The sequence below is a fragment of the Zonotrichia albicollis genome, chromosome 11 (assembly GCF_047830755.1).
Source record: "Zonotrichia albicollis isolate bZonAlb1 chromosome 11, bZonAlb1.hap1, whole genome shotgun sequence".
NCBI classification, from domain to species: domain Eukaryota; kingdom Metazoa; phylum Chordata; class Aves; order Passeriformes; family Passerellidae; genus Zonotrichia; species Zonotrichia albicollis.
Window position 1 is genome coordinate 22413155 of NC_133829.1, and position 19662 is coordinate 22432816.

The 19662-nt window shown below is 48.3% G+C and overlaps 1 protein-coding gene across 1 annotated transcript in view; it reads right to left on the minus strand.

The window, feature by feature from the left end:
• Positions 1–19662, minus strand: part of LOC141730619 (uncharacterized) — a 50067-nt gene that overhangs the window by 23987 nt on the left and 6418 nt on the right. The window contains exon 2 of the mRNA XM_074549765.1: positions 12033–12039. Within this exon, the coding sequence (XP_074405866.1) occupies positions 12033–12039 (7 nt within the window). The remainder of the gene's footprint in view (positions 1–12032; positions 12040–19662) is intronic.

Here is a 19662-nt window from a genome sequence, read left to right on the forward strand (position 1 = left end):
TCCCCTGGGATCCCCCCGGCCCACCTGGAGCCACAGCCTCCACCAAAGGATGTTCCACAGGATCCACCCCAGAGCCTGACATGGGGACAAAAGGCCAGGGCTGTGTGACCAGGACACCAAGGACAGGGATTATCCAGGTCACTGTGGCATGGATTGGGCTCCCCAGAGCAGGAAAGATGTCTGGCAGCTGGAGCAGGGTCTGGGAAGGGCCTCCAAGGTGGGGCTGGAGCCCTTGGGCTGTGAGCAGAGGCTGAGGGAGCTGGGCTGGTCCAGCCCAGAGCAGGGAAGGCTGAGGGGCTCCTCATGCCAGCCTGGCAGTGCCAGCGAGGAGGGGATGGAGAACACAGAGCCAGGCTCTTCACAGGGGGCTGGTGGGAGACAGTGGGTAGAAGGGTTGGATGACGGAAGTGTTGGGGAGGGGGGAGGGGCAAAGTGTGATTGATTGTCAGTGATGAGGAGTCTTGATTTTCATATCTGTTCAAAATGCATTAGAAGGTGGTGGGGGCCAATATAAATTGGACATTGCTGATATCAACCTAAACTGGAAAAGACAACTGAACTGGACAAAACAGTTCTCTCTTCATTGTTTTCAATATACTATATTCATTTTGAATACACTTCTGCAATGTGACTAATTAACCTCTGAAGAATTAAAAACTTGAATGATTCCCAGAGACTTGTCTTGTTTTGGTATTCTGAACAAATATTTATGAGCTTTTCTAACTGAATTCCTGAATGAAAAACCTCAAGAAAGAAGAAGCCTCTGGAGCAGTAAAATTCATCATCGGCCTCCAAGTGGCTGAGGATCCATCCCCATCACAGCAGTAATGAGCAGAAATGGGCACAGCTTTGTGGCTGCCCCAGCTCTGGGATGGGCCATGGGCCTAGAGCAGGAGCAGCTCTTGAGGGTCCCAAGGCCAGGGCTTTTGTGCTGCCCTGGGCAGATGGGATGGCAGCAGGGGCTGCAGAGCTCTCAGCACCTCAGCCCGAGGGGAGCAGGGCAGCCAGGGAGCTTCCTTTGGCCTTGGCCAAGCCCCTTCCCCCATGGCTGGGGCTGAGTCCTGTGGCAGCTGCAGCTGCTGCTGTGCCCTTGCCAGGGGCTGAGGCCATGGGGCAGTGCCCAGAGCAGCCTGGCCTGAGCAGAGCTGTGGGGCCAGAGCTGGCTGGGCTGGGCTGGGGAGAGGCCCTTGGTGCTGCCCAGAGCTCAGGGCAGCTGGCAGAGCTTGCAGGGAGCTGGGCTGGGCCCAGAGAGCCTGGCCCAGAAACCATCAGTGTCCATCTCAGCCTGGCTGAGCGTGCAGGGGCAGGACTCAGGCCAGGCCTTGTGGGGCAGGGCCAGCGCCTGTGCAAGGCATTGCAAACAGGCAAGTGGCCCAGAGAGGAGGCTGCTCTGTGCCCTTGGTGGCATGGACAGAGCAGGGAGGGGGCCCAGGACATTTGTCTTTGCCAGCCTCTGTGCCCAGCCCTTGGCAGCCCTGGCTGCCGAAGCCAGCTTTGGCCTGGGCTGAGTTTGGCTGTGGCCCAGCTCCATCCTCCTGCAGGGCTCAGGGCCTGTTCCCGGCCATGGCCCGCCCTGGCTGCCTCTCTGCTGGCCCAGAGGCTGGCAGAGCCCGGGGCAGGGCTGTCTGTGCAGCCCCACAGGTGCCAGGGGCTCTACAAGAGCTGGCAGAGGCTGCCCAGTAGGGAGGCCATGGTGCACACCTCAGGGCACAAGTGGCACTGCCTGTTCATGTGCACACAGCTGATGTCTGCCTGGAAAGGGGCACAGGTTTTAACACTATTGTTTTCATAATATACAAGCATATTTTTATTATCTAGGTCATTTAAATACTTTTAAGAAATCGCAAATTTTTCCCACCAGGAACAGGAATTTCCTGGATCTAGTGGATCCTTTTAGTGATGGCAGGAGAAGATATACTGATCTTCCCCTCTGCCTTTGCCATCAATATTCAGTCTAATATTTCATGACACTCCTTCTTTCAGATGTTTCCAGGTCTCCTGGATAAATGGCCATGTCGAAGGACATCTCTTCACTTGACCAGCTGGATCTATTTCCCTTCCATTTCTCTCAGATTTCCTCCTCCAGATGCTTTCTGGTCATTTGAGTGCCTCGCAACTGACTGGGTTCATGCTTTGAACTTCAGGATATTCCTCAATATTTCTGAAATTGAAATAAATATCACATTACTCAAAATCCTAATTAAATTCATAACTATCCTAGAATTACCTTTTCTATGTCTTTGTCTAAAACTCTTCCTGTACAGAATCCCTGGGGGATGGTGGACATGTCAGAAGCTGCTGAGACATCAAAGAGAGCTGTGGGAAAGCTGTGATGGTTATTAAACTGTTCAAATGTCCAACTTCTGTTTGTTGGCAATAAACCTTTCTGTGCCTCTGAGTGTCACCAGGCCCTGAGCCCAAAAGGACACAAACCTGATGAGTTGTGGTTCCCACTGCAGGGGCTGCACTTGCACCTGGGCTTTGCACAGGAGAGCTCTTCATCCCCTTTCTCTCTTTTCCTCCCTCTGGGCATGGAGGGAGCTCCTGGCTTCAGTGTGTGACTCGTGTGTGCAAAGAGCAGATCTGGGCAGAACTGGGGCAGGGAGGGTTTGGGGGGGACCTTGGGATCTGTGCTGGGCACAGAAGGTGTTTTCCATTGCTCTGAGACTGTCTGCTGTGGAAAGTGGATTCAATATCAAGCAGAGGAATGACTTTTGCCTTTGATGGTGCTGAGCCTTCCCTTGGCTTTTTTGGCTGACAAGAAATGGACATCCCTCTGTGTCTCGGGCAGCTCCTTCTCCAAGGAAAGCAGGTGGGAGTTGGAGCCAAGGAGCTGAAAGCTACAGGTGCAGCCTGGGCTGGAGGGAGCTCAGATTTGCACAAGGCTGCTCTGAGTGCCAGGGCTTGGATGGGGGAAATGGTGGGGTGGGCGTAGGGACAGAGTCTGATTGATTGTCAGCCAGGGAGGGTCTTGATTTTCATATCTATTCAAACTGCATGAGGAGGTACTTGGATTCAGTGTCAATTGGAGACTGCACATATCAATAAATTAACAGGGGAAAAAAACTAAACAGGACCTGAAAAATAGTTTCTCACTGTCTTTTTAAATATATTGCATTCACTGCAGATATACTACTGAGATCTCTCTAATTAACCACAAACGATATGAAAATTAAAATCAAATTATGCCCAGAGGCTTGGCTTGTTCAGGTGATCTCAATGTTAATGAGCCATGGGACACTGAATTCCTGCACTGAAGAGCTGAAGGCTGAACAAGCCTCAGGAGCAGGAAAATCCAGCACCAGCCTCCAAGTTGCTGAGGATGTCAGCAGCCCCCACTGAGGCCATCCCTGCCCAGAGACCGTGGGGGAATGGGCAGACAAGGAGAGCGTCCCTGGGGCTGGGGCAGCACAACTCAGAGGCACCAGGGGCTCCAGCTGGGAAATGGAGTGTGGAATGTGGCTGGGAAAGCCCTGCCTGGGCTGGGCCAAGCAGGACACACAAGCCCTGACTCCCATCCACTAAAAAACTCTCTCAAGGAGACCTTTAAAAGGAATTACTTTTGTTTGTGTACTCTGAGTTTGATGCACTGGAGAAATACCAACAAGAGATTCTCAGGGGCTCAAAACAACAAACCAGCTTTTACGAGTACTTTAGAAAAGCAGAGAAACTTGGCAAAAAAGTTTATTATGACATTGTCTTGGTTTTCATTTGTCAAGTTGAGATTTTTCTTTTCTTGAGTTTTCTTAATTAATGTATTGATTAAGTCTGGAATTGTGATGGGTTATAGTGTCGGCTAATGATTTATGTATTTGTTTTGTTCTGAAACAGGTGTCTGAGAAACATAAAATAGGCTTAAAATTTTTAAAAGGGTATAAAAAAAATTTCATTAAATGCAGCCTAAGGAAAAAAGGTATTAAGAATTAAAACAAACTCTTCCGAACATTTTTTTTTTACAATTTTTCTTTTTACTGACAATGGAAACAAAGTAAAATTAAAATTTCTAATTAGTTTACTATTTCTAGAATAGTTTTTTTTTTGTTTATTTAGGGAGAGAAATTTTTCTTGTTAAGTTTATGAAGATTTTTCATAAGGGGAAAAATTAGGTTTTTTGTGGCTCTTAATTCTCTCATGCATAACAGCTGTCTAGGGAAATTTGTTATTATGAATTTTTTTTTTTTTCTTGCTTCTAGCTTTTTAAAAGCTTGTTGATGGGCCATGTAGACCTATGGGGTTTGTTTTAAAGATTAGTTATTTAAAAGTAAATGTTTTTATTATTTACTTTTAAAATTATTTTTATCTCTGGGAATAGAGATCTTCTCTTCGGGATACTGGATTGCTATTTTTTTCTGCTTAAACTTTTTATGAAATTACATTTATTTTAACTTTTTTTAATATAGAGTTTTTTATTTGATATTATTTTGAATATTTTAATTTTTTATAGTTTTATGTGTAATAAAGAAAAAGAGTTTTTTCTTTATAGGTTATAAGCGGATTTTACTTTTAGGTTTAAGGTATTTTTTTCTGTTTTATTTGGGATTTAATTTTTTCTTTACTGACTTTGATGGTTAATCTTTTTTTTTTTTTTTTTTTTTAATGTTTGTGTTGTTTTTTCCCTTTACTTGAGTGAGGATTGAAGTATGGAAAGGATGAACACCTGACCTGCCAGTAACTTGTGGTGGAAGTTGTGTCAGGATTAGTTTTATGGTTGGTATTTGGTTTTCATGTGTTTGATTTTAGTGGTAGGATTATTTTGTAGGGGTTGAAGGTTGTAGGAGTTTTTCGTTTTAATTGTGTTGGGGGTGGGGGGAGGGACTTGACGGTAAGATTTTAATAGCTGTGGGTAGCTTTGTTCTGGTTGGGGTTTTTGGCCTCTTCTGTTTTCCTGTTTGGGAGTTGTTGGGGTTTAGTTTGGTTTGAACGGGGCCAATGGGGAGGGGAACAGCCTGGGGAGGGGAGAAGGGGCTCAGCCCACGGCAGGGCTGCTTGGTTTGGTTTGGTTTGGTTTGGTTGAGATGGGGGCCGGGGTCAGGGCCCACTGCTTTTTGTTGACTGGAAAAGAAAGAGGAGGTTCCCGAGGTTTTTGTCTTTAACATTTGTGTTTCACAGAGGCGTGTTCAGTATCTTAGTAGTTTAACAGGTTGTCAGTTACACAAAAACTTTTGTACTACTTTTAAAAATTCTTCTCATGTCAGAATATGACAGATATTCAGTCAACAAAAAGCACTTCTCAAGGCATTGACTTGGCGCATTCAACTTCACAAACTTGAAGCCTGTTCAATTAATTGTTAATGAAAATTTGCAGGAGCACAGAAACAGAAGAAGAAGAAACAGTAGAGAGAAAGACAAAAAAGATACGGAGAAACATACACACAGCTACCAACTCCTGGATTTCAGTGGTGTTCAGATGGAAATTCCAAGAAGACCCAGGGTCAAGATGGGTGCTTGCCTTGTGGTCAGCCTTCAATACCCCATGGTCTTCCTGGGCCCTGCCCCAGGTGGGACTTGGGCTCATTTGGTCCCTCAGGAGCTGGGCTGGGGCTGCAGAGGTGGCTGTGGAGCATTGCCTGTGCTGTGCCAGGGACTGGCAGCCACTGCTGGGCTGGGATAGAGGCTCTGGGGGGATTGGGGTTCCAGGGCAGTGCAGGGCTGGGGTTCCAGGGCAGGGCAAGGCTGGACCTGCCCCTTCCTCCCCCCCACATGAAATGTTTGCAGCCAAAGATCTCCTCCAGTCTTTCACAATAGACAATGTTGGAGGTAGAAATCCCAATCTTGGCCATGGGCACCTGGGCAAGAAGGACAGTTCTACTCCATAGCACAGAGCCACAGTGTTTGGAAGGCAGGTGAGAGCCTCACTAGGTCAAGGCCAGCCAGACTTGTCCATAAGGGCAGATTTTGTCTGGGAGCAGTCTTTGAATTTAGGGAATTTTGGAGGTGGAAATCCAATCTCGGCCATGGGCGCCTGGAGAAGCAGGACGGTTTTTTCCCATAGGAAGGAGAGCATGGAGCCTTCCCCAGTGTTTTGGGGATAGATGGGAGGTGACCTTTGTAAAACCACTGCAAGACAGACTTGTCCTGGCAGTATTCCTATGTGAACAATCCCTGGGTATAAGGAAATTTGGAGGTGAAATCGCAGTTCTGTCCACAGGTGCCTGGAGGAGAAGGAGAGCTCTTTTCAATTGGGAAGGAAGGCACAGAGCCCCATCATTTGAATAGGAGATGAGATGAGACCCTCAACATGCCAAGGTGATTTATCAGGCAGCCCCTGGGAGGCCAAACCAGCCAGACCTGTTTCATGTTCCCTTAGTTTTGTGGGGCCCCATAGTGTAACAATGCTGCCTTGGATCCATGAGGCCCCACAGTGCCATGATGACAACTTGTTTCTATGGGGTCCAGCTGTGTCACAAGGGCAAAGTCGTGCAGTGTCACAATGGACCCTTGGGTCGATGGGGTCCCACAGTGTCACACTGGCCCCTAGGTTCCAGAAGGCCCTGCAGTGTCACAATGGTCCCAATGATTCCATGAGGCCTTGCTGTGTCACAATGGTCTCCATGGTTCCCCAGGCCCCACAATGTCATGTCTCTCCTCTGTTCCATGAGCCCTGCAATGTCACAATGGACCTTTGGACCCTGGGGCTTTGCTGTGTCACAATGGTCTCCTTTGGCTCCACAGTGCCACAATGGACCATTGATGATAGGAGATATAATAAAGCCTGTATTCTGGCCTTATTATCAAGCAGTGCAAGATAGCCCGGGAGCCCAGTCCTCAGGGAGACAGGGTGCCTTACAGCTAGGCTAGCCGGAGGCTGATGCTGCGGGCTAACCCCCTTAGCAAGCTTGGTGATTATCAGCTCTTTAGTGGTTGCAAGCTCTCTTAGGATCTCAGCTCTTGCTTGCTAGGTAGGTTGCCCTTGGCTGAGGGCAGCAGAAGGCAAGAGAGGAGAAGGAGGTCCTGGTGTTCCACAGTGATTGGCTTCATTGGGGGAGTCTGTGAAGGGTCTCAGCGACAGCTGTTCTTCTGTCAAATGGGCTAAAGTAGGCCCCTTTCATTGCGTTAAGGGGGATCCAAACTTGACCAATAGTTAGGGTTTAGGTAACATAGCCTATAGGGTTACAGAGATAAGCTATGGGGCAGAGATCAGAGAGACAGGAACTTATGTTGCTGTCTCAGCAGTTCCTATTGTTCAATCCTCCATGGAGCCTTACCCAGGTTCATAGGGTTTACTATAAGGAGGCCCCTCTGTGTCACCTTGGAGCTTTGGTTCCACACAGTCCTGCTGTGTCACAATGAACCCTTGGTCCAATGGAGTTCTACAATGTCACCATGGCCCCTATGTTCTATGCAGCCCTGCAGTGTCGCAATGGTCTCCTTTGGTTGGGCAGTGTCACAATAGACCACTGATGACACAAGGCTCCACAATGTCACAATGGAACTTTGGTTCCATGCAGCCTTGAATTGTCACAAAGGCCTCTTGGTTTCATGAGGCCCCACAGTATCACAATGGTCCTCTTGGTTCTGTGGGGACCGCTATGGTCACAATGGTCTCACTGGTGCAATGAGGCCTCACAGTGTCACAATGCTTTGCTTATCCATGGGGCCTCAAAGTGTCACAAGGGTCTTCATGATTTCATGAGTTCCCTCAGTGTCAAAATGGCCCCTTGGTTCCGTGACGTTGTGAAGTGTCTTAATGGTCTCTCCATGGTTCCCCAAGGCCTTACAATGTCACAATGGACCTTTGGCTCCATGGGGCCTCAAAGTGTCGCAATGGCTCCTGGGTTCCATGACACTCCAGAGTGTCACAATGGTCTCCACAGTTCCAGGAGGCCCCATGGTGTCACAATGGACCCTTGTTTTGATCGGACCTGTCAGTGTCACAATGATCCCTACATTCCATGGAGTCACACAGTGTCAGTACAGTCCCCGTTGTTCCATGAGGCCGAGCAATGTCACAGTGCTCTCCATGACTTCATGAGGCCCCACAGAGTCACAATGGTCCCTTGGTTCCATGGGCCCTGTGCTGCTGCATTCCCCCCTCCCCTTCTCAGGCCGCCCTGCCAGCTGAGAAAGGTCCTTGGGCCTGGACCTTGGCCAACAGCCCCTGGGCTCAGCTCCTCTGCAGCTCATCACAAACACTGTCTGCTCCAGGCACTGCTGCTGCTCAACCAGCTCCTGGTTTCTGTAGCAGCAGCCCTAGGAACTGTTTTTGTTCCCTCAGTGGCACAACATCCCTGTTCTCACACTGCCAAAGAAAGCTGTTGGTGTCAAGTGTGGCCAGGATGAGCCATTGCTGGGACTGAAGCCCCTCTCTTGGGGCCCTGCAAACAGCGCTCCAAAAGAAGCCCTTGCATCTCTCCTGGGCCAGCGACTCCCTCTGAGTGGGGCCTCTCCCAGCTGGGAACTCTCCCATTTGCTGCACTCGGGGATCCTGAACAACGACGGAGCCTGGAACGATCCCCCCACTCCTCCAGGCTCAGCCCTTTGCCCTTTGCTGGGGAGATGCCAAAGGATACACAGTGAGCATTTCCTGCCCTCAGGGGAATTGCTCACAGGTGCCTTGCACTGACTCTGTGTCTGTGTGCACACGGGAGTGCCTGTGCTGGGGAAAAGGGGAAGAAATGCTGCTCTCTGAGGGGTTTGAGTGCCTTGGATAGCTGAGTCACTCAGATATCCAGATAGCTGTAAGTAAGGTTCAGTCATGAGGTCTAAGCTAAGTTCAATTCTCCTAGGAGTTGTTCTTTTGCAAAACGGTTAAATTTAATTTAAGTTATTAACTAAGGTAAATATTGTTAAGTGTTATTCCTCTGTTAAATTGCTAAGTCATAGGTTATAAGTAAAGTTAAATACTGTTAAGTGCTGTTATTTTGATAAACTTTGATGTTTAAGGTATCGGTTACATTTAAGGTGTAAGTTAAGTCCTGTTAAGTGTGAGGCCTGTTAAGCCTTAGGCTATATTCCTTTTATCTTTGCCCTCACTGTCCCTGTGTCACACACACACACAGGAACAGTTCTCAGTTCATTTTTGTTTTGATTTCCTGGATTTGATTTGATTTTGTTGTTGCTTTGTTTCCTTGGTGTGCCTGAAGTGTCCAGTCAGGAGCAGAGTGACTCTTGCCAAGGAACTTTGTGCTTCTGTCCCTTAATATTAAATCTGGTTTTTCTGATCTCTTGCTGGGGATTTTTTCAGTGCTCTCAAGCCCTCGTTGATAGCAGGGTGAAGGAGCCCTGGCCCAGGCTCTTGTCCTGGGGCACACGGGGACGCTGCTGGGGGGTCCCTGTCCCCCTGTCCCACCCCCCAGGGCCCCGGCCCCCTGTCCCCATGTCAGGCTCTGAGGTCGATCTCGTGGAACATCCTCTGGGGGAGGCTGCGGGGCCAGGGGCGTGGGGACCCGGGGGGACAGGGGACCCTGCTGTGCACGAGCAGGGTTGGACTGCTCTGGGGGGAACTATGAGGGGGGCCGGGGCAGAGTGACCTCCCCAGTGACCTCACACAGCCATCTGTGATGCCACAACCCCCTATGATGCCACACAGCCCTTTTGCAATGTCACACAGTCATCTGTCATGTCACTGCCTACTCTGGGACATCACGCAGCACCCTTGTGATGTCACAGAGCCAGCTCTGGGATGCACCCTGGAATGTCATGCACCTGCACTGTGATTTCACAGAAGACTCTGTGGTGTCAGAAAGTCACTATGTGATGTCACAGCCCAACTCTGTGATGTTACATAGCCACCCAGTGATGTCAGAACCCACTCTCTGTTGTCACAGAGCCAGCCTCTATGATGGCAGGATCTGCTCTGTGGACGCTCATTCTAACCTATGATGTCACAGAACTCTGTGTGATGTCACAACCCACTCAGTGATGTCACAAAACCCTCTCTGTGATGTCATACTGCTACTCTGTAATGGCACAGCACACACTTTCACCTCAGAGCCTGCTCTATGATGTCATCCAGCCATGCCATGATGTCACAGCCTGCTTTGTGATGTCACAGAATCCCCTCTGTGATGCTGTAGCTGCTCATTGATCTCACACAACAAACTCTGTGCTCTCATAGCCCTACCTGTGACCTCACACAACCCACTCTGTGCTGGCCTTGGCCTCTTGGGGACCATCTCTCATCTGCTTTCAAAACACGTGGGGGCCTGTGCTTTTCTTCTCATTGAAAAAAATATCTCTCAAGTCCAGGCATCCATGGCCAAAATTGAGAATCAGCCTCCAAAATTCCTTATATCCAAGGATATCTCCCAGAGAAAAGCTGCCAGGTCTGTCCAGGTTCTCTTGGTTTCCTGAGGGCCAGCTCTCATCTGCCTTTGAAACACTGAGGCTCTGTACTTTTCTTTCTGTAGAAAAGAACTGTTCTTCTTGTCCTGATGCCCGTAGACAAAGGTGGGCTTTGGCCCCCCAAATTCTGTCTTTCCAAGGATTCTTCCCTGACCACAGGTCTGGCTGGCCTTGGCCTCATTGGGGCTGCCTCTAATCAGCCATTAAAACACTGGGGCTCTGCCCTTTCCTTCCCATGGAGAACTGTCATTCCAGTCCAGGAACCCATGGCTGAAATGGAATTCCACCCCCAAAACTCCCTGAATATCTAAGGGTTACTGTAGGACAAAAACTGCTAGGACAGACAGGTCTGGCTGGCCTTGGCTTCTGGTGGCTGCTTCTCGTCTGCTTTCAGACTCTGGGGTTCTGTGGTTTCCTTCCTATAGAAAAGAACTGTCCCTCTTGTCCAGGTGCTCCTGGCCTCAAGCACTTGACAATTAATAGGGACATGGGAGCCCTGTGCTCAGTGGGGTGGGGAGTGAGGACAACAGAGGAGAGCCCTGGAAGGGATTGAAGGGTGGTTTCAGAGATGGTGGATCCTTTCCACATAGTAGAAAACAGCCAGAGAAAGAAAGAATTAATTCCAAAGGCACCTGAGGAGACCCAGACTGGACACCAGGATAAAGGAATTTCCCTGCCTGGGCAGGGCTATGGTGCACCACGTCCCCAGCAGGAGCCTGGAGCAGCCCAAGGCTCTGTGTGGGCAGGCAGAGGCAGGCAGGAGGCAGAGCTGTCAGCAAAGGAAGGGGCCAGGCAGGTAGGGCAGCCGGGGGATGCCGACAGCCTGCAGGGACAGAGGCACAGGTTTGCTCAGGATCAGAGACACCTTTCCCCTGCTTGCCCCAACTTGTCATCACTGCCACCAGTTCTCTCCTCTACCTGGAACCTGGGGACACTTTATCAGTCTTGTGCCTCATCTGGATCTACTGAAAGTACAAGAAACTTCAGTGTTTCAATCTCACTTTGAGGTCTTGAGAAGTCTTTGAGCCCACTCTGAGGCACTGATGAGTCTGATGCAAAGAGCACAAAATCCCCAGAGGCTCATAAAAGTCCTTGAGCTGTGTCTGTGCTGCTGAGCTGGGCTGGGCTCCTGGCCCGGAGGCAGCTCCTGGCAAGGGCAGCGCTGCAGACAGACAGCTCTGGCCAGGAGCAGCTCCTGTGCACAGCCCAGCAGGGCTGGGGCACTGCCAGGGCCCCTCAGGGACACCAGCAGGGCACAGACAGAGCTCACAGGGGCTCAGCACTGGCAGGGGCTGTGGGATGGCCTTGAGGGGGCTGTGTCACAGCAGCACCTCTGTGGCTGTGTCATAGAGGCACAGAACAGCTGTGACGTCAGCAAGGGGATGTGTGACAGCACAGAGTAGCTTGTGTAAGGTCACAGATTGGGCTATGACATCACAGAGGTTGCTGTGAGAGGTCATTGAGCAGCTACAGCATCACAGAGAGGATTGTGGGACATGACAGAGCAGTCTGTGACATCATGGCATGGCTGGATGACATCACGGAGCAGGCTCTGATGTCAAAGTGTGTGCTGTGACATTACAGAGTGGCAGTCTGACATCACAGAGAGGGTTTTGTGACATCATTGAAGGGATTCTTACATCACAGAGCTGACTCTGGTGTCATAGAGTAGGGTGTGACACCATAGAGAAAACTCTGCCATCATAGAGGGTGGCTCTGTGACATCAGAGAGTAGGTTATGACATCACTTGGTGACTGAGCAACATCACAGAGCTGGCTGTGACATCGCAGAAAAGACTGTGATGTCGCAGTGTGACTTTGTGACATCACAGAGTCTGCAGCATGACATCACAGGATGACATCTCAGAGTAGGCTCTCTGACATCACAGGAAGCTGTGTGACATCACAGTTGGCTGTGTGACATCCCAGGGACAGTGTGACATCACAGGGGCTGTGTGAGGTCACTGGGAAGGTCACTCTGCCCCGGCCCCCCTCACAGCTCCCCCCAGAGCAGTCCAACCCTGCTCGTGCACAGCAGGGTCCCCTGTCCCCCCGGGTCCCCCTGCCCCCAGCCCCGCAGCCTCCCCCAGAGGATGTTCCACGAGATCAACCCCAGAGCCTGACACGGGGACGGGGGCCGGGGCCCTGGGGGGTGGGACACGGGGACAGGGACCCCCCGGCAGCGTCCCCGTGTCCCCCAGGGCCAGAGCCTGGGCCAGGGCTCCTTCACCCTGTTACAAACAAGGGCTTGAGAGCACTGAAAAAATCCCCAGCAAGGGATCAGCAAAAACCAGATTTAATATTAAGGGACAGAAGCACAAAGTTCCTTGGCAAGAGTCACTCTGCTCCTGACTGGACACTTCAGGCACACCAAGGAAACAAAGCAACAACAATACCAAATCAAATCCAGGCAATCAAACCAGAAATGAACAGAGAACTGTCCCTGTGGTGTGTGACACAAGGACAGTGAGGGCAAGGATAAAAGGAATACTGCCTAAAAACTTAACGGAGGTCACACTTAACAGGACTTAACCTTGACTGATACCTTAAGCTTCACAACTGTGCAAAAGAACAGCACTTAACAGTATTTAACCTTACTTCTATGACTTTGACATTTAACAGAGAATAACATTTAAAAGTATTCAACTCTGCTTATAACTTATATTAAACAACTTAACAAAATAAAAACACTTCACAGCAATTAACTTAGCTTAGACTTTTTGACTTCTCACTTACAGGGCTGACAGACTCAGCTATCGAAATCCCTCAGAGAGCAGCATTTCTGCCATGTTTCCCCAGCACAGGCACTCCCGTGTGCACACAGACACAGAGTCAGTGCAAGGCACCTGTGAGCAATTCCCCTGAGGGCAGGAAATGCTCACTGTGTATCCTTTGGCATCTCCCCAGCAAAGGGCAAAGGGCTGAGCCTGGAGGAGTGAGGGGATCGGCCCAGGCTCTGTCGTTGTTTGGGATCCCCGAGTGCAGCAAACGGGAGAGTTCCCGGCTGGGAGAGGCCCCACTCAGAGGGAGTCGCTGGCCCAGGAGAGCTCCAAGGGCTCCTTTTGGAGCGCTGTTTGCAGGGCCCCAAGAGAGGGGCTTCAGTCCCAGCAATGGCTCATCCTGGCCGCACTTGGCACCAACAGCTTTCTTTGGCAGTGTGAGAACAGGGATGGTGGGCAATGGAGGGAACAAAAACAGTTCCTAGGGCTGCTGCTACAGAAACCAGGAGCTGGTTGAGCAGCAGCAGTGCCTGGAGCAGACAGTGTTTGTGATGAGCTGCAGAGGAGCTGAGCCCAGGGGCTGTTGGCCAAGGCCGAGGCCCAAGGAGCATTTCTCAGCTGGCAGGGCGGCCTGAGAAGGGGAGGGGGAAATGCAGCAGCACAGGGCCATGGAACCAAGGGACCATTGTGACACTGTGAGGCTTCATGGAATCATGGAGAGCACTGTGACATTGCTGAGCCTCATGGAACCAAAGGGACAGTACTGACACTATCTGGCTCCATGTAATGTAGGGATCATTGTGACACTGACAGGCCCCATCAAACCAAGGGGCCATTGTGACACTGCAAGACCCCATGGAGCCAAAGATCCATTGTGACATTGCAAGACCTCATAGAACCTAATGGAGAGACCATTTGGGCACTGCAGAGCCTCATGGAACCAAGGTCCATTTTGACACTGAGGGAATTCACAGAATCATTGAAACTCATAGAATCATTGGGACACTGTGAGGCCCTATGGAATAAGGAAAGTATTGTGACACTCTGAAGCCTCATGGAACCAGTGAGACCATTGTGACCCTGGGGATCCTCACAGAACTAAGAAGACCATTGTGATACTGTGCGGCCTTGTGAAACCAAGAGGCCTTTGTGACACTGCAGGGCTGCATGGAACCAAAGGTCCAGGGTGATATTGCAAGGCCCCATGACATCAGTGGTCCATTGTGACACTGGGCAACCAAAGGACACCATTGTGACACTGCAGGCTGCATAGAACCGAGGGGCCATGGTGACATTGTGGAACTCCATTGAACCAAGGGTTCATTGTGACACTGCAGGCTTCATGGAACCAAAGCTCCAGGGTGACACAGAGTGGCCTCCTGTTATCAATTGTCCATTGTGACAATGTGCAGCCAAAGGGAGACCATTGTGACACCACAAACCCCCAGGATCCAAAGGTCCATTGTAACATTGCAAGCTGCTTGGAACAGAGGAGTCACATGTCATTGTGGGGCCTGGGGAACTGTCGGGATCATTAGCTTATCAGAGTGACCCCGAGAAAAGTTCAAAAGTCTCTTTTCCCAGCCCGGCGCTTGAAGAAGGAGTCAGGGCTCTTCATTTCTCGGTCTCAAGGTTGTTTATTTTATCTATTAAAAGATTTCTAGGGCCCTGCCGAGGTCAGCTCACAAAGACAGTCCAAGGCATTCTGCCTGCCCACAGGGCGGTGTTATGTCTTTATACAAAAACTATGTATACAATGTTTACAATTACTTTCCAAAACCTATCACCTATGTTAGACAGTGAGCTTCGATTCTAAACCAATCTATAAGTGCCCACACCACAGCAGAAGATGGAAGCCAAGAAGAAGGAGAAAGGCTGGACACAGTTCCCTCCATCTTGCCTCCTGAACCCCCATACCAAAAATGCAAAAATCTACTTTTCCACCCTGTGATGACTTCACTAACATTCTATTTAAACTGTTGTGGCTTGCTGATCTTCATACAATGTGTGTAATTTTCTCCACGGGTCATAATCAAAACCACAGGGGCATTTTGGGCTCTGTGTCAGGGTCTCTGAGACCCCTGACAGGGGTCTTGGCTGCTCAGTACAGCCAGAGGGATGTCCTGGGTCCTGACAGGGAACCACAGAGACCATTGTGACACTGCAGGGACTCATGGAATCATTGGGACCATTGTGACACTATGGGGCCTTATGGAACCAAGGCACCATTGTGACACTATGGAGCACCATAAAGCCAAGGGAACACAGAACAGGTCTGGTTGGTTTTACCTCCCATGGACTGCCTGACTGGTCCAACTTGGCATGTTGAAGGTCACTTCTCATCTGCTGCTGAAAAACTGGGGCTCTGTGCTTTCCTTTTGATGGAAAAGAACTCTCCTTCTTCTCCAGGCATCCATGGCCTGAATTGAGATTTCACCTCCAAACTTCCTTTTATCCAGGGATTGTTCCCATAGGAATATTGCAAGGACAAGTTTTTCTGGCAGTGGTTTTGCAAGGGTCAGCTCTCATCTTTCCCCAAAACACTGGGGAAGGCTCCGTGTTTTCCTTTCTGCGGGAAAGAATTGTGCTGCTTCTCCAGGTGTCCATGGGTGAGATTGGTGCTCCACCTCCACAACTCCCTAGATCCAAAGACTGCTTCCCGACAAAATCTGCCATTCCTGACAAGTCTGGCTGGCCTTGGCCTAGTGAGCCTTTCAGCTGCTTTCCAAACACTGGGTCTCTGTGCTTTCCTTCCTATGGAACTGTCCTTCTCAGCCAGGTGCCCATGGCCACAGTTGGGGTTCCCCCTCTAACATTGCCTGTTGTGAAAGACTGGAGGAGATTGTTGCATCAAAACTTTTCATGTGTGGCGGGAGGAAGGGGCAGATCCAGGCCCTGCCCTGTAACCCCAATCTCCCCTGAGCCTCTATCCCAGCCCAGCAGTGGCTGCCAGTCCCTGGCACAGCACAGGCAATGCTCCACAGCCACCTCTGCAGCCCCAGCCCAGCTCCTGAGGGACCAAATGACCCCGAGTCCCAGCTGGGGAGAGGGCCCAGGAAGACCAAGGGGTATTGAAGGCTGACCACAAGGCAAGCACACATCTTGACCGTGGGTCCTCTTGGAATTTCCATCTGAACACTGGAATCCAGGGCTTGGTAGCTCAGTGTGTGCTTCTCTAAATCTTTTTTGTCTTTCTCTCTTTCCATGTCTTCTTATGTTTCTTTGCTCCTGCAGATTTTGAATAACATGAAATTGAACAGGCTTAGAGTTTGTGAAGTCAAATGGGCCAAGTCAATGCTCTGAGATGTGGTTTTTGTTGATTGAATGTCTGTTGTAGTTTGACATGAGAAGAATTTTAAAAAGTAATACAAAAATTTTGTGTAACTGACAATCTGTAAAACGACAAAGATACTGAAAATGCCTCTGTTAAACACATATGTTAAAGATGAAAAAACCCAGGAACCTCCTCTTTCTTTCCCCGGCAACAAAGAAGCAGCGGCCCCCATCTCAACCAAACCAAACCCAACCAAACCCAACCAAACCAAGCCAAACCAAACCAAACCAAACCAAACCAAACCAAACCAAACCAAACCAAACCAAGCAACCCTGCTGTGGGCTGAGTCCCTTCCCCCATCCGCAGGCCACCTCCCCCACCAGCCCCATTCTAACCAAACCAAACCCCAAGAACTCCCAAACAGGAAAACAAAAGAGGCTACAAAACTCCAACCAGAACAAAGCTGACCACAGCAATAAAAATCTTACCATCAAATCCCCTCCCCCAACACAATTAAAACTAAAAACTCCTACAACCCATACAAAATAACCCTACAACTAATATTAAACACAATAAAAAGCCCCAAAGCAGTCATAAAAGCAATCCTAATACAACTCAACCACAACTTCCCCCACAAGTTATCAGTGGGTCAGGTGTAAATCCTTTCAATGCTTCAATCCTCCCTCAATTAAAAAAAAAAAAAAAATATATATATATATATATATATATATATATATATAAACCCCATAAAACCATAAAAGTCAGTAAAAAGTTAAATCCCTCCCCCAAAAAAGAAGAAAAACTACCTCCATCTTAAAACTAAAATCTTCTTATAAACTATGATAAAAAAAATCTTTTTCTTTATAACACATAAAACTATAAAAAAATTCAAATTAATCAAAATATTTCAAATTAATCAAAGAAAAACCTGCATGTTAAATAAATGAATTCTAAAATAACTGTAATTTTACAAAAGTTTAAACAGGGAGAAAAAAAAAGTAATCCAGTATCCCCAAGAGAACATCTCTATTGTCAGAGATAAAAATAATTTTAAAAGAAAATAATAAAAACTTTTACCTTTAAACAGCTCATCTTTAAAACAATACCCCTTAAGTTGACATGACCCATCAACAAGCTGTAAAAAAGCTTGTAGCAATAAAAAAACATCACAATAACAAAGTTCCCCAGACAACTGTTATCCATGACAATATTAAGAAGAAAAAACAACCAATTTTTTCCTCTTGTAAAAAAATCTCCATCACCTTAACAAGAAAAACTTCTCCCCACAATAAACTAAAAAAGTTTCTAGGCGATTCTAGAAATAGTGAACTGACTAGCAATTTCTAGTTTAGTTTCTTGACATTTTCAGTAAAATGAAAAAAATGTAAAGAAAAAAAATATTCGAAAAAATTTATTTTATTCTTACTACCTTTTATTTAATTTTACTTTTAATAAATTTTTATTTATACCCTTTTACAATTTTAAGCCTACTGTACCTTTCTGGTAATCCTATCTCACAACAAGATAAATACATAAATAATTAACCAGCACTAAAACACAACATACTCATCAGTATATTAATTAAGAAATCTCAAGATTAGAAAGATCTATAATTAACAAACCAAAAGCACTACAGTGTCATAAAAAACATTTTGCCAGCGTTTATCTGATTTTCCAAAGTTGCCAGTAAAGGTTGCTTTGCTGTTTTGAGTTGCTGAGAATCTGCAGTTCGTATATTTCTAGGGATTCCAACTCACAGTACACAATCAATTGTAATTCTTTTTAAATGTCTCCTTGGGAGAATTGTTTGGCATTTAGGGGTCAGGGCTTGTGTGTCCTGCTTGGCACAGCCCAGGCAGGGCTTTCCAGCCACATTCCACACTCCATTGCCCAGCTGGAGCCCCTGGTGCCTCTGAGTTGTGCTGCCCCAGCCCCAGGGACACTCTCCTTGCCTGCCCATTCCCCCACGGTCTCTGGGCAGGGATGGCCTCAGTGGGGGCTGCTGACATCCTCAGCACCTTGGAGGCTGCTGCTGAATTTTCCTGCTCCTGAGGCTTGTTCAGCCTTCAGCTCTTCAGTGCAGGAATTCAGTGTCCCAGGGCTCATTAACACTCAGAACACCTTACAAGACAAGCCTCTGGGAATAATTTTATTTCAGTTTCCAAAAAATTTGTAGTTACATTGATCTCAGTAGTGTATTCAAAGTGAATACATTATATTTAAAAAGACAGTGAGAAAACATTTTTTAAGTCCTGTTTAGTTTTGTTTTCCTGTTAATTCATTGACATATGGAATCTCCAATTGACACTGAATCCAAGTACCTCCTCATGCAGTTTGAATAGATATGAAAGTCAAGACCCTTCATGGCTGACAATCAATCTGACTCTGTCCCTACCCCCACCCCACCATTTCCCCCATCCAAGCCCTGGCACTCAGAGCAGCCTTGTGCAAATCTGAGCTCCCTCCAGCCCAGGCTGTACCTGTAGCTTTCAGCTCCTTGGCTCCAACTCCCACCTGCTTTCCTTGGAGAAGGAGCTGCCCGAGGCACATAGGGATGTTCATTTCTTGTCAGCCAACAGAGCCAAGGGAAGGCACAGCTCCATCAAACGCAAAAGTCATTCCTCTGCTGGATATTGAATTCAGTTTCCACAGCCAACAGTCTCAGAACAATGGAAAACACCTTCTGTGCCCAGCACAGGTCCCAAGGTCCCCCCAAACCCTCCCTGCCCCGACTCTGCCCAGATTTGCTCTTTGCACACACGAGTCACACACTGAAGCCAGGAGCTCCCTCCATGCCCAGAGGGAGGAAAAGAGAGAAAGGGGATGAAGAGCTCTCCTGCGCAGAGCCAAGGTCCAAGTGCCCCTGCAGTGGGAACCACAACTCAACAGGTTTGTGTCCTTTGGGCTCAGGGCCTGGTGACACTCAGAGGCACAGAAAGGTTCCTTGTCAACAAACAGAAGTTGGACATTTGAACAGTTTAACAACCATCACAGCTCTTTCCTCAGCTCTCTGGGATGTCCCAGCAGCATCTGACATGTCCCTCATCCCCAAGGGATTTCTGTACCTGAACAGTTTTAGACAAAGACATAAGGTAATTCTGTGATGGATAAAAACACAAAATGATATTTATTATACATTTATTTGAACTATAGAGATATTGGGCAATTTCCTCCAGCTCACAGCCTGAAGCCAGTCAGTTGAGAGCTACTTGAATGACCAGAGACCATCTAGAGGAGGAAATCAGAGAGCAGTAGAAGTACATAGATCCACCTGCTGTAAAAGAAGAGATGTCCCTAGACATGGCCATTTCAACAGAAGAGCTGAAAACACCTGAAGGAAAAGGGAGAAGAAGTAATAAACAGAATATTAGTGGCACCAGTAGA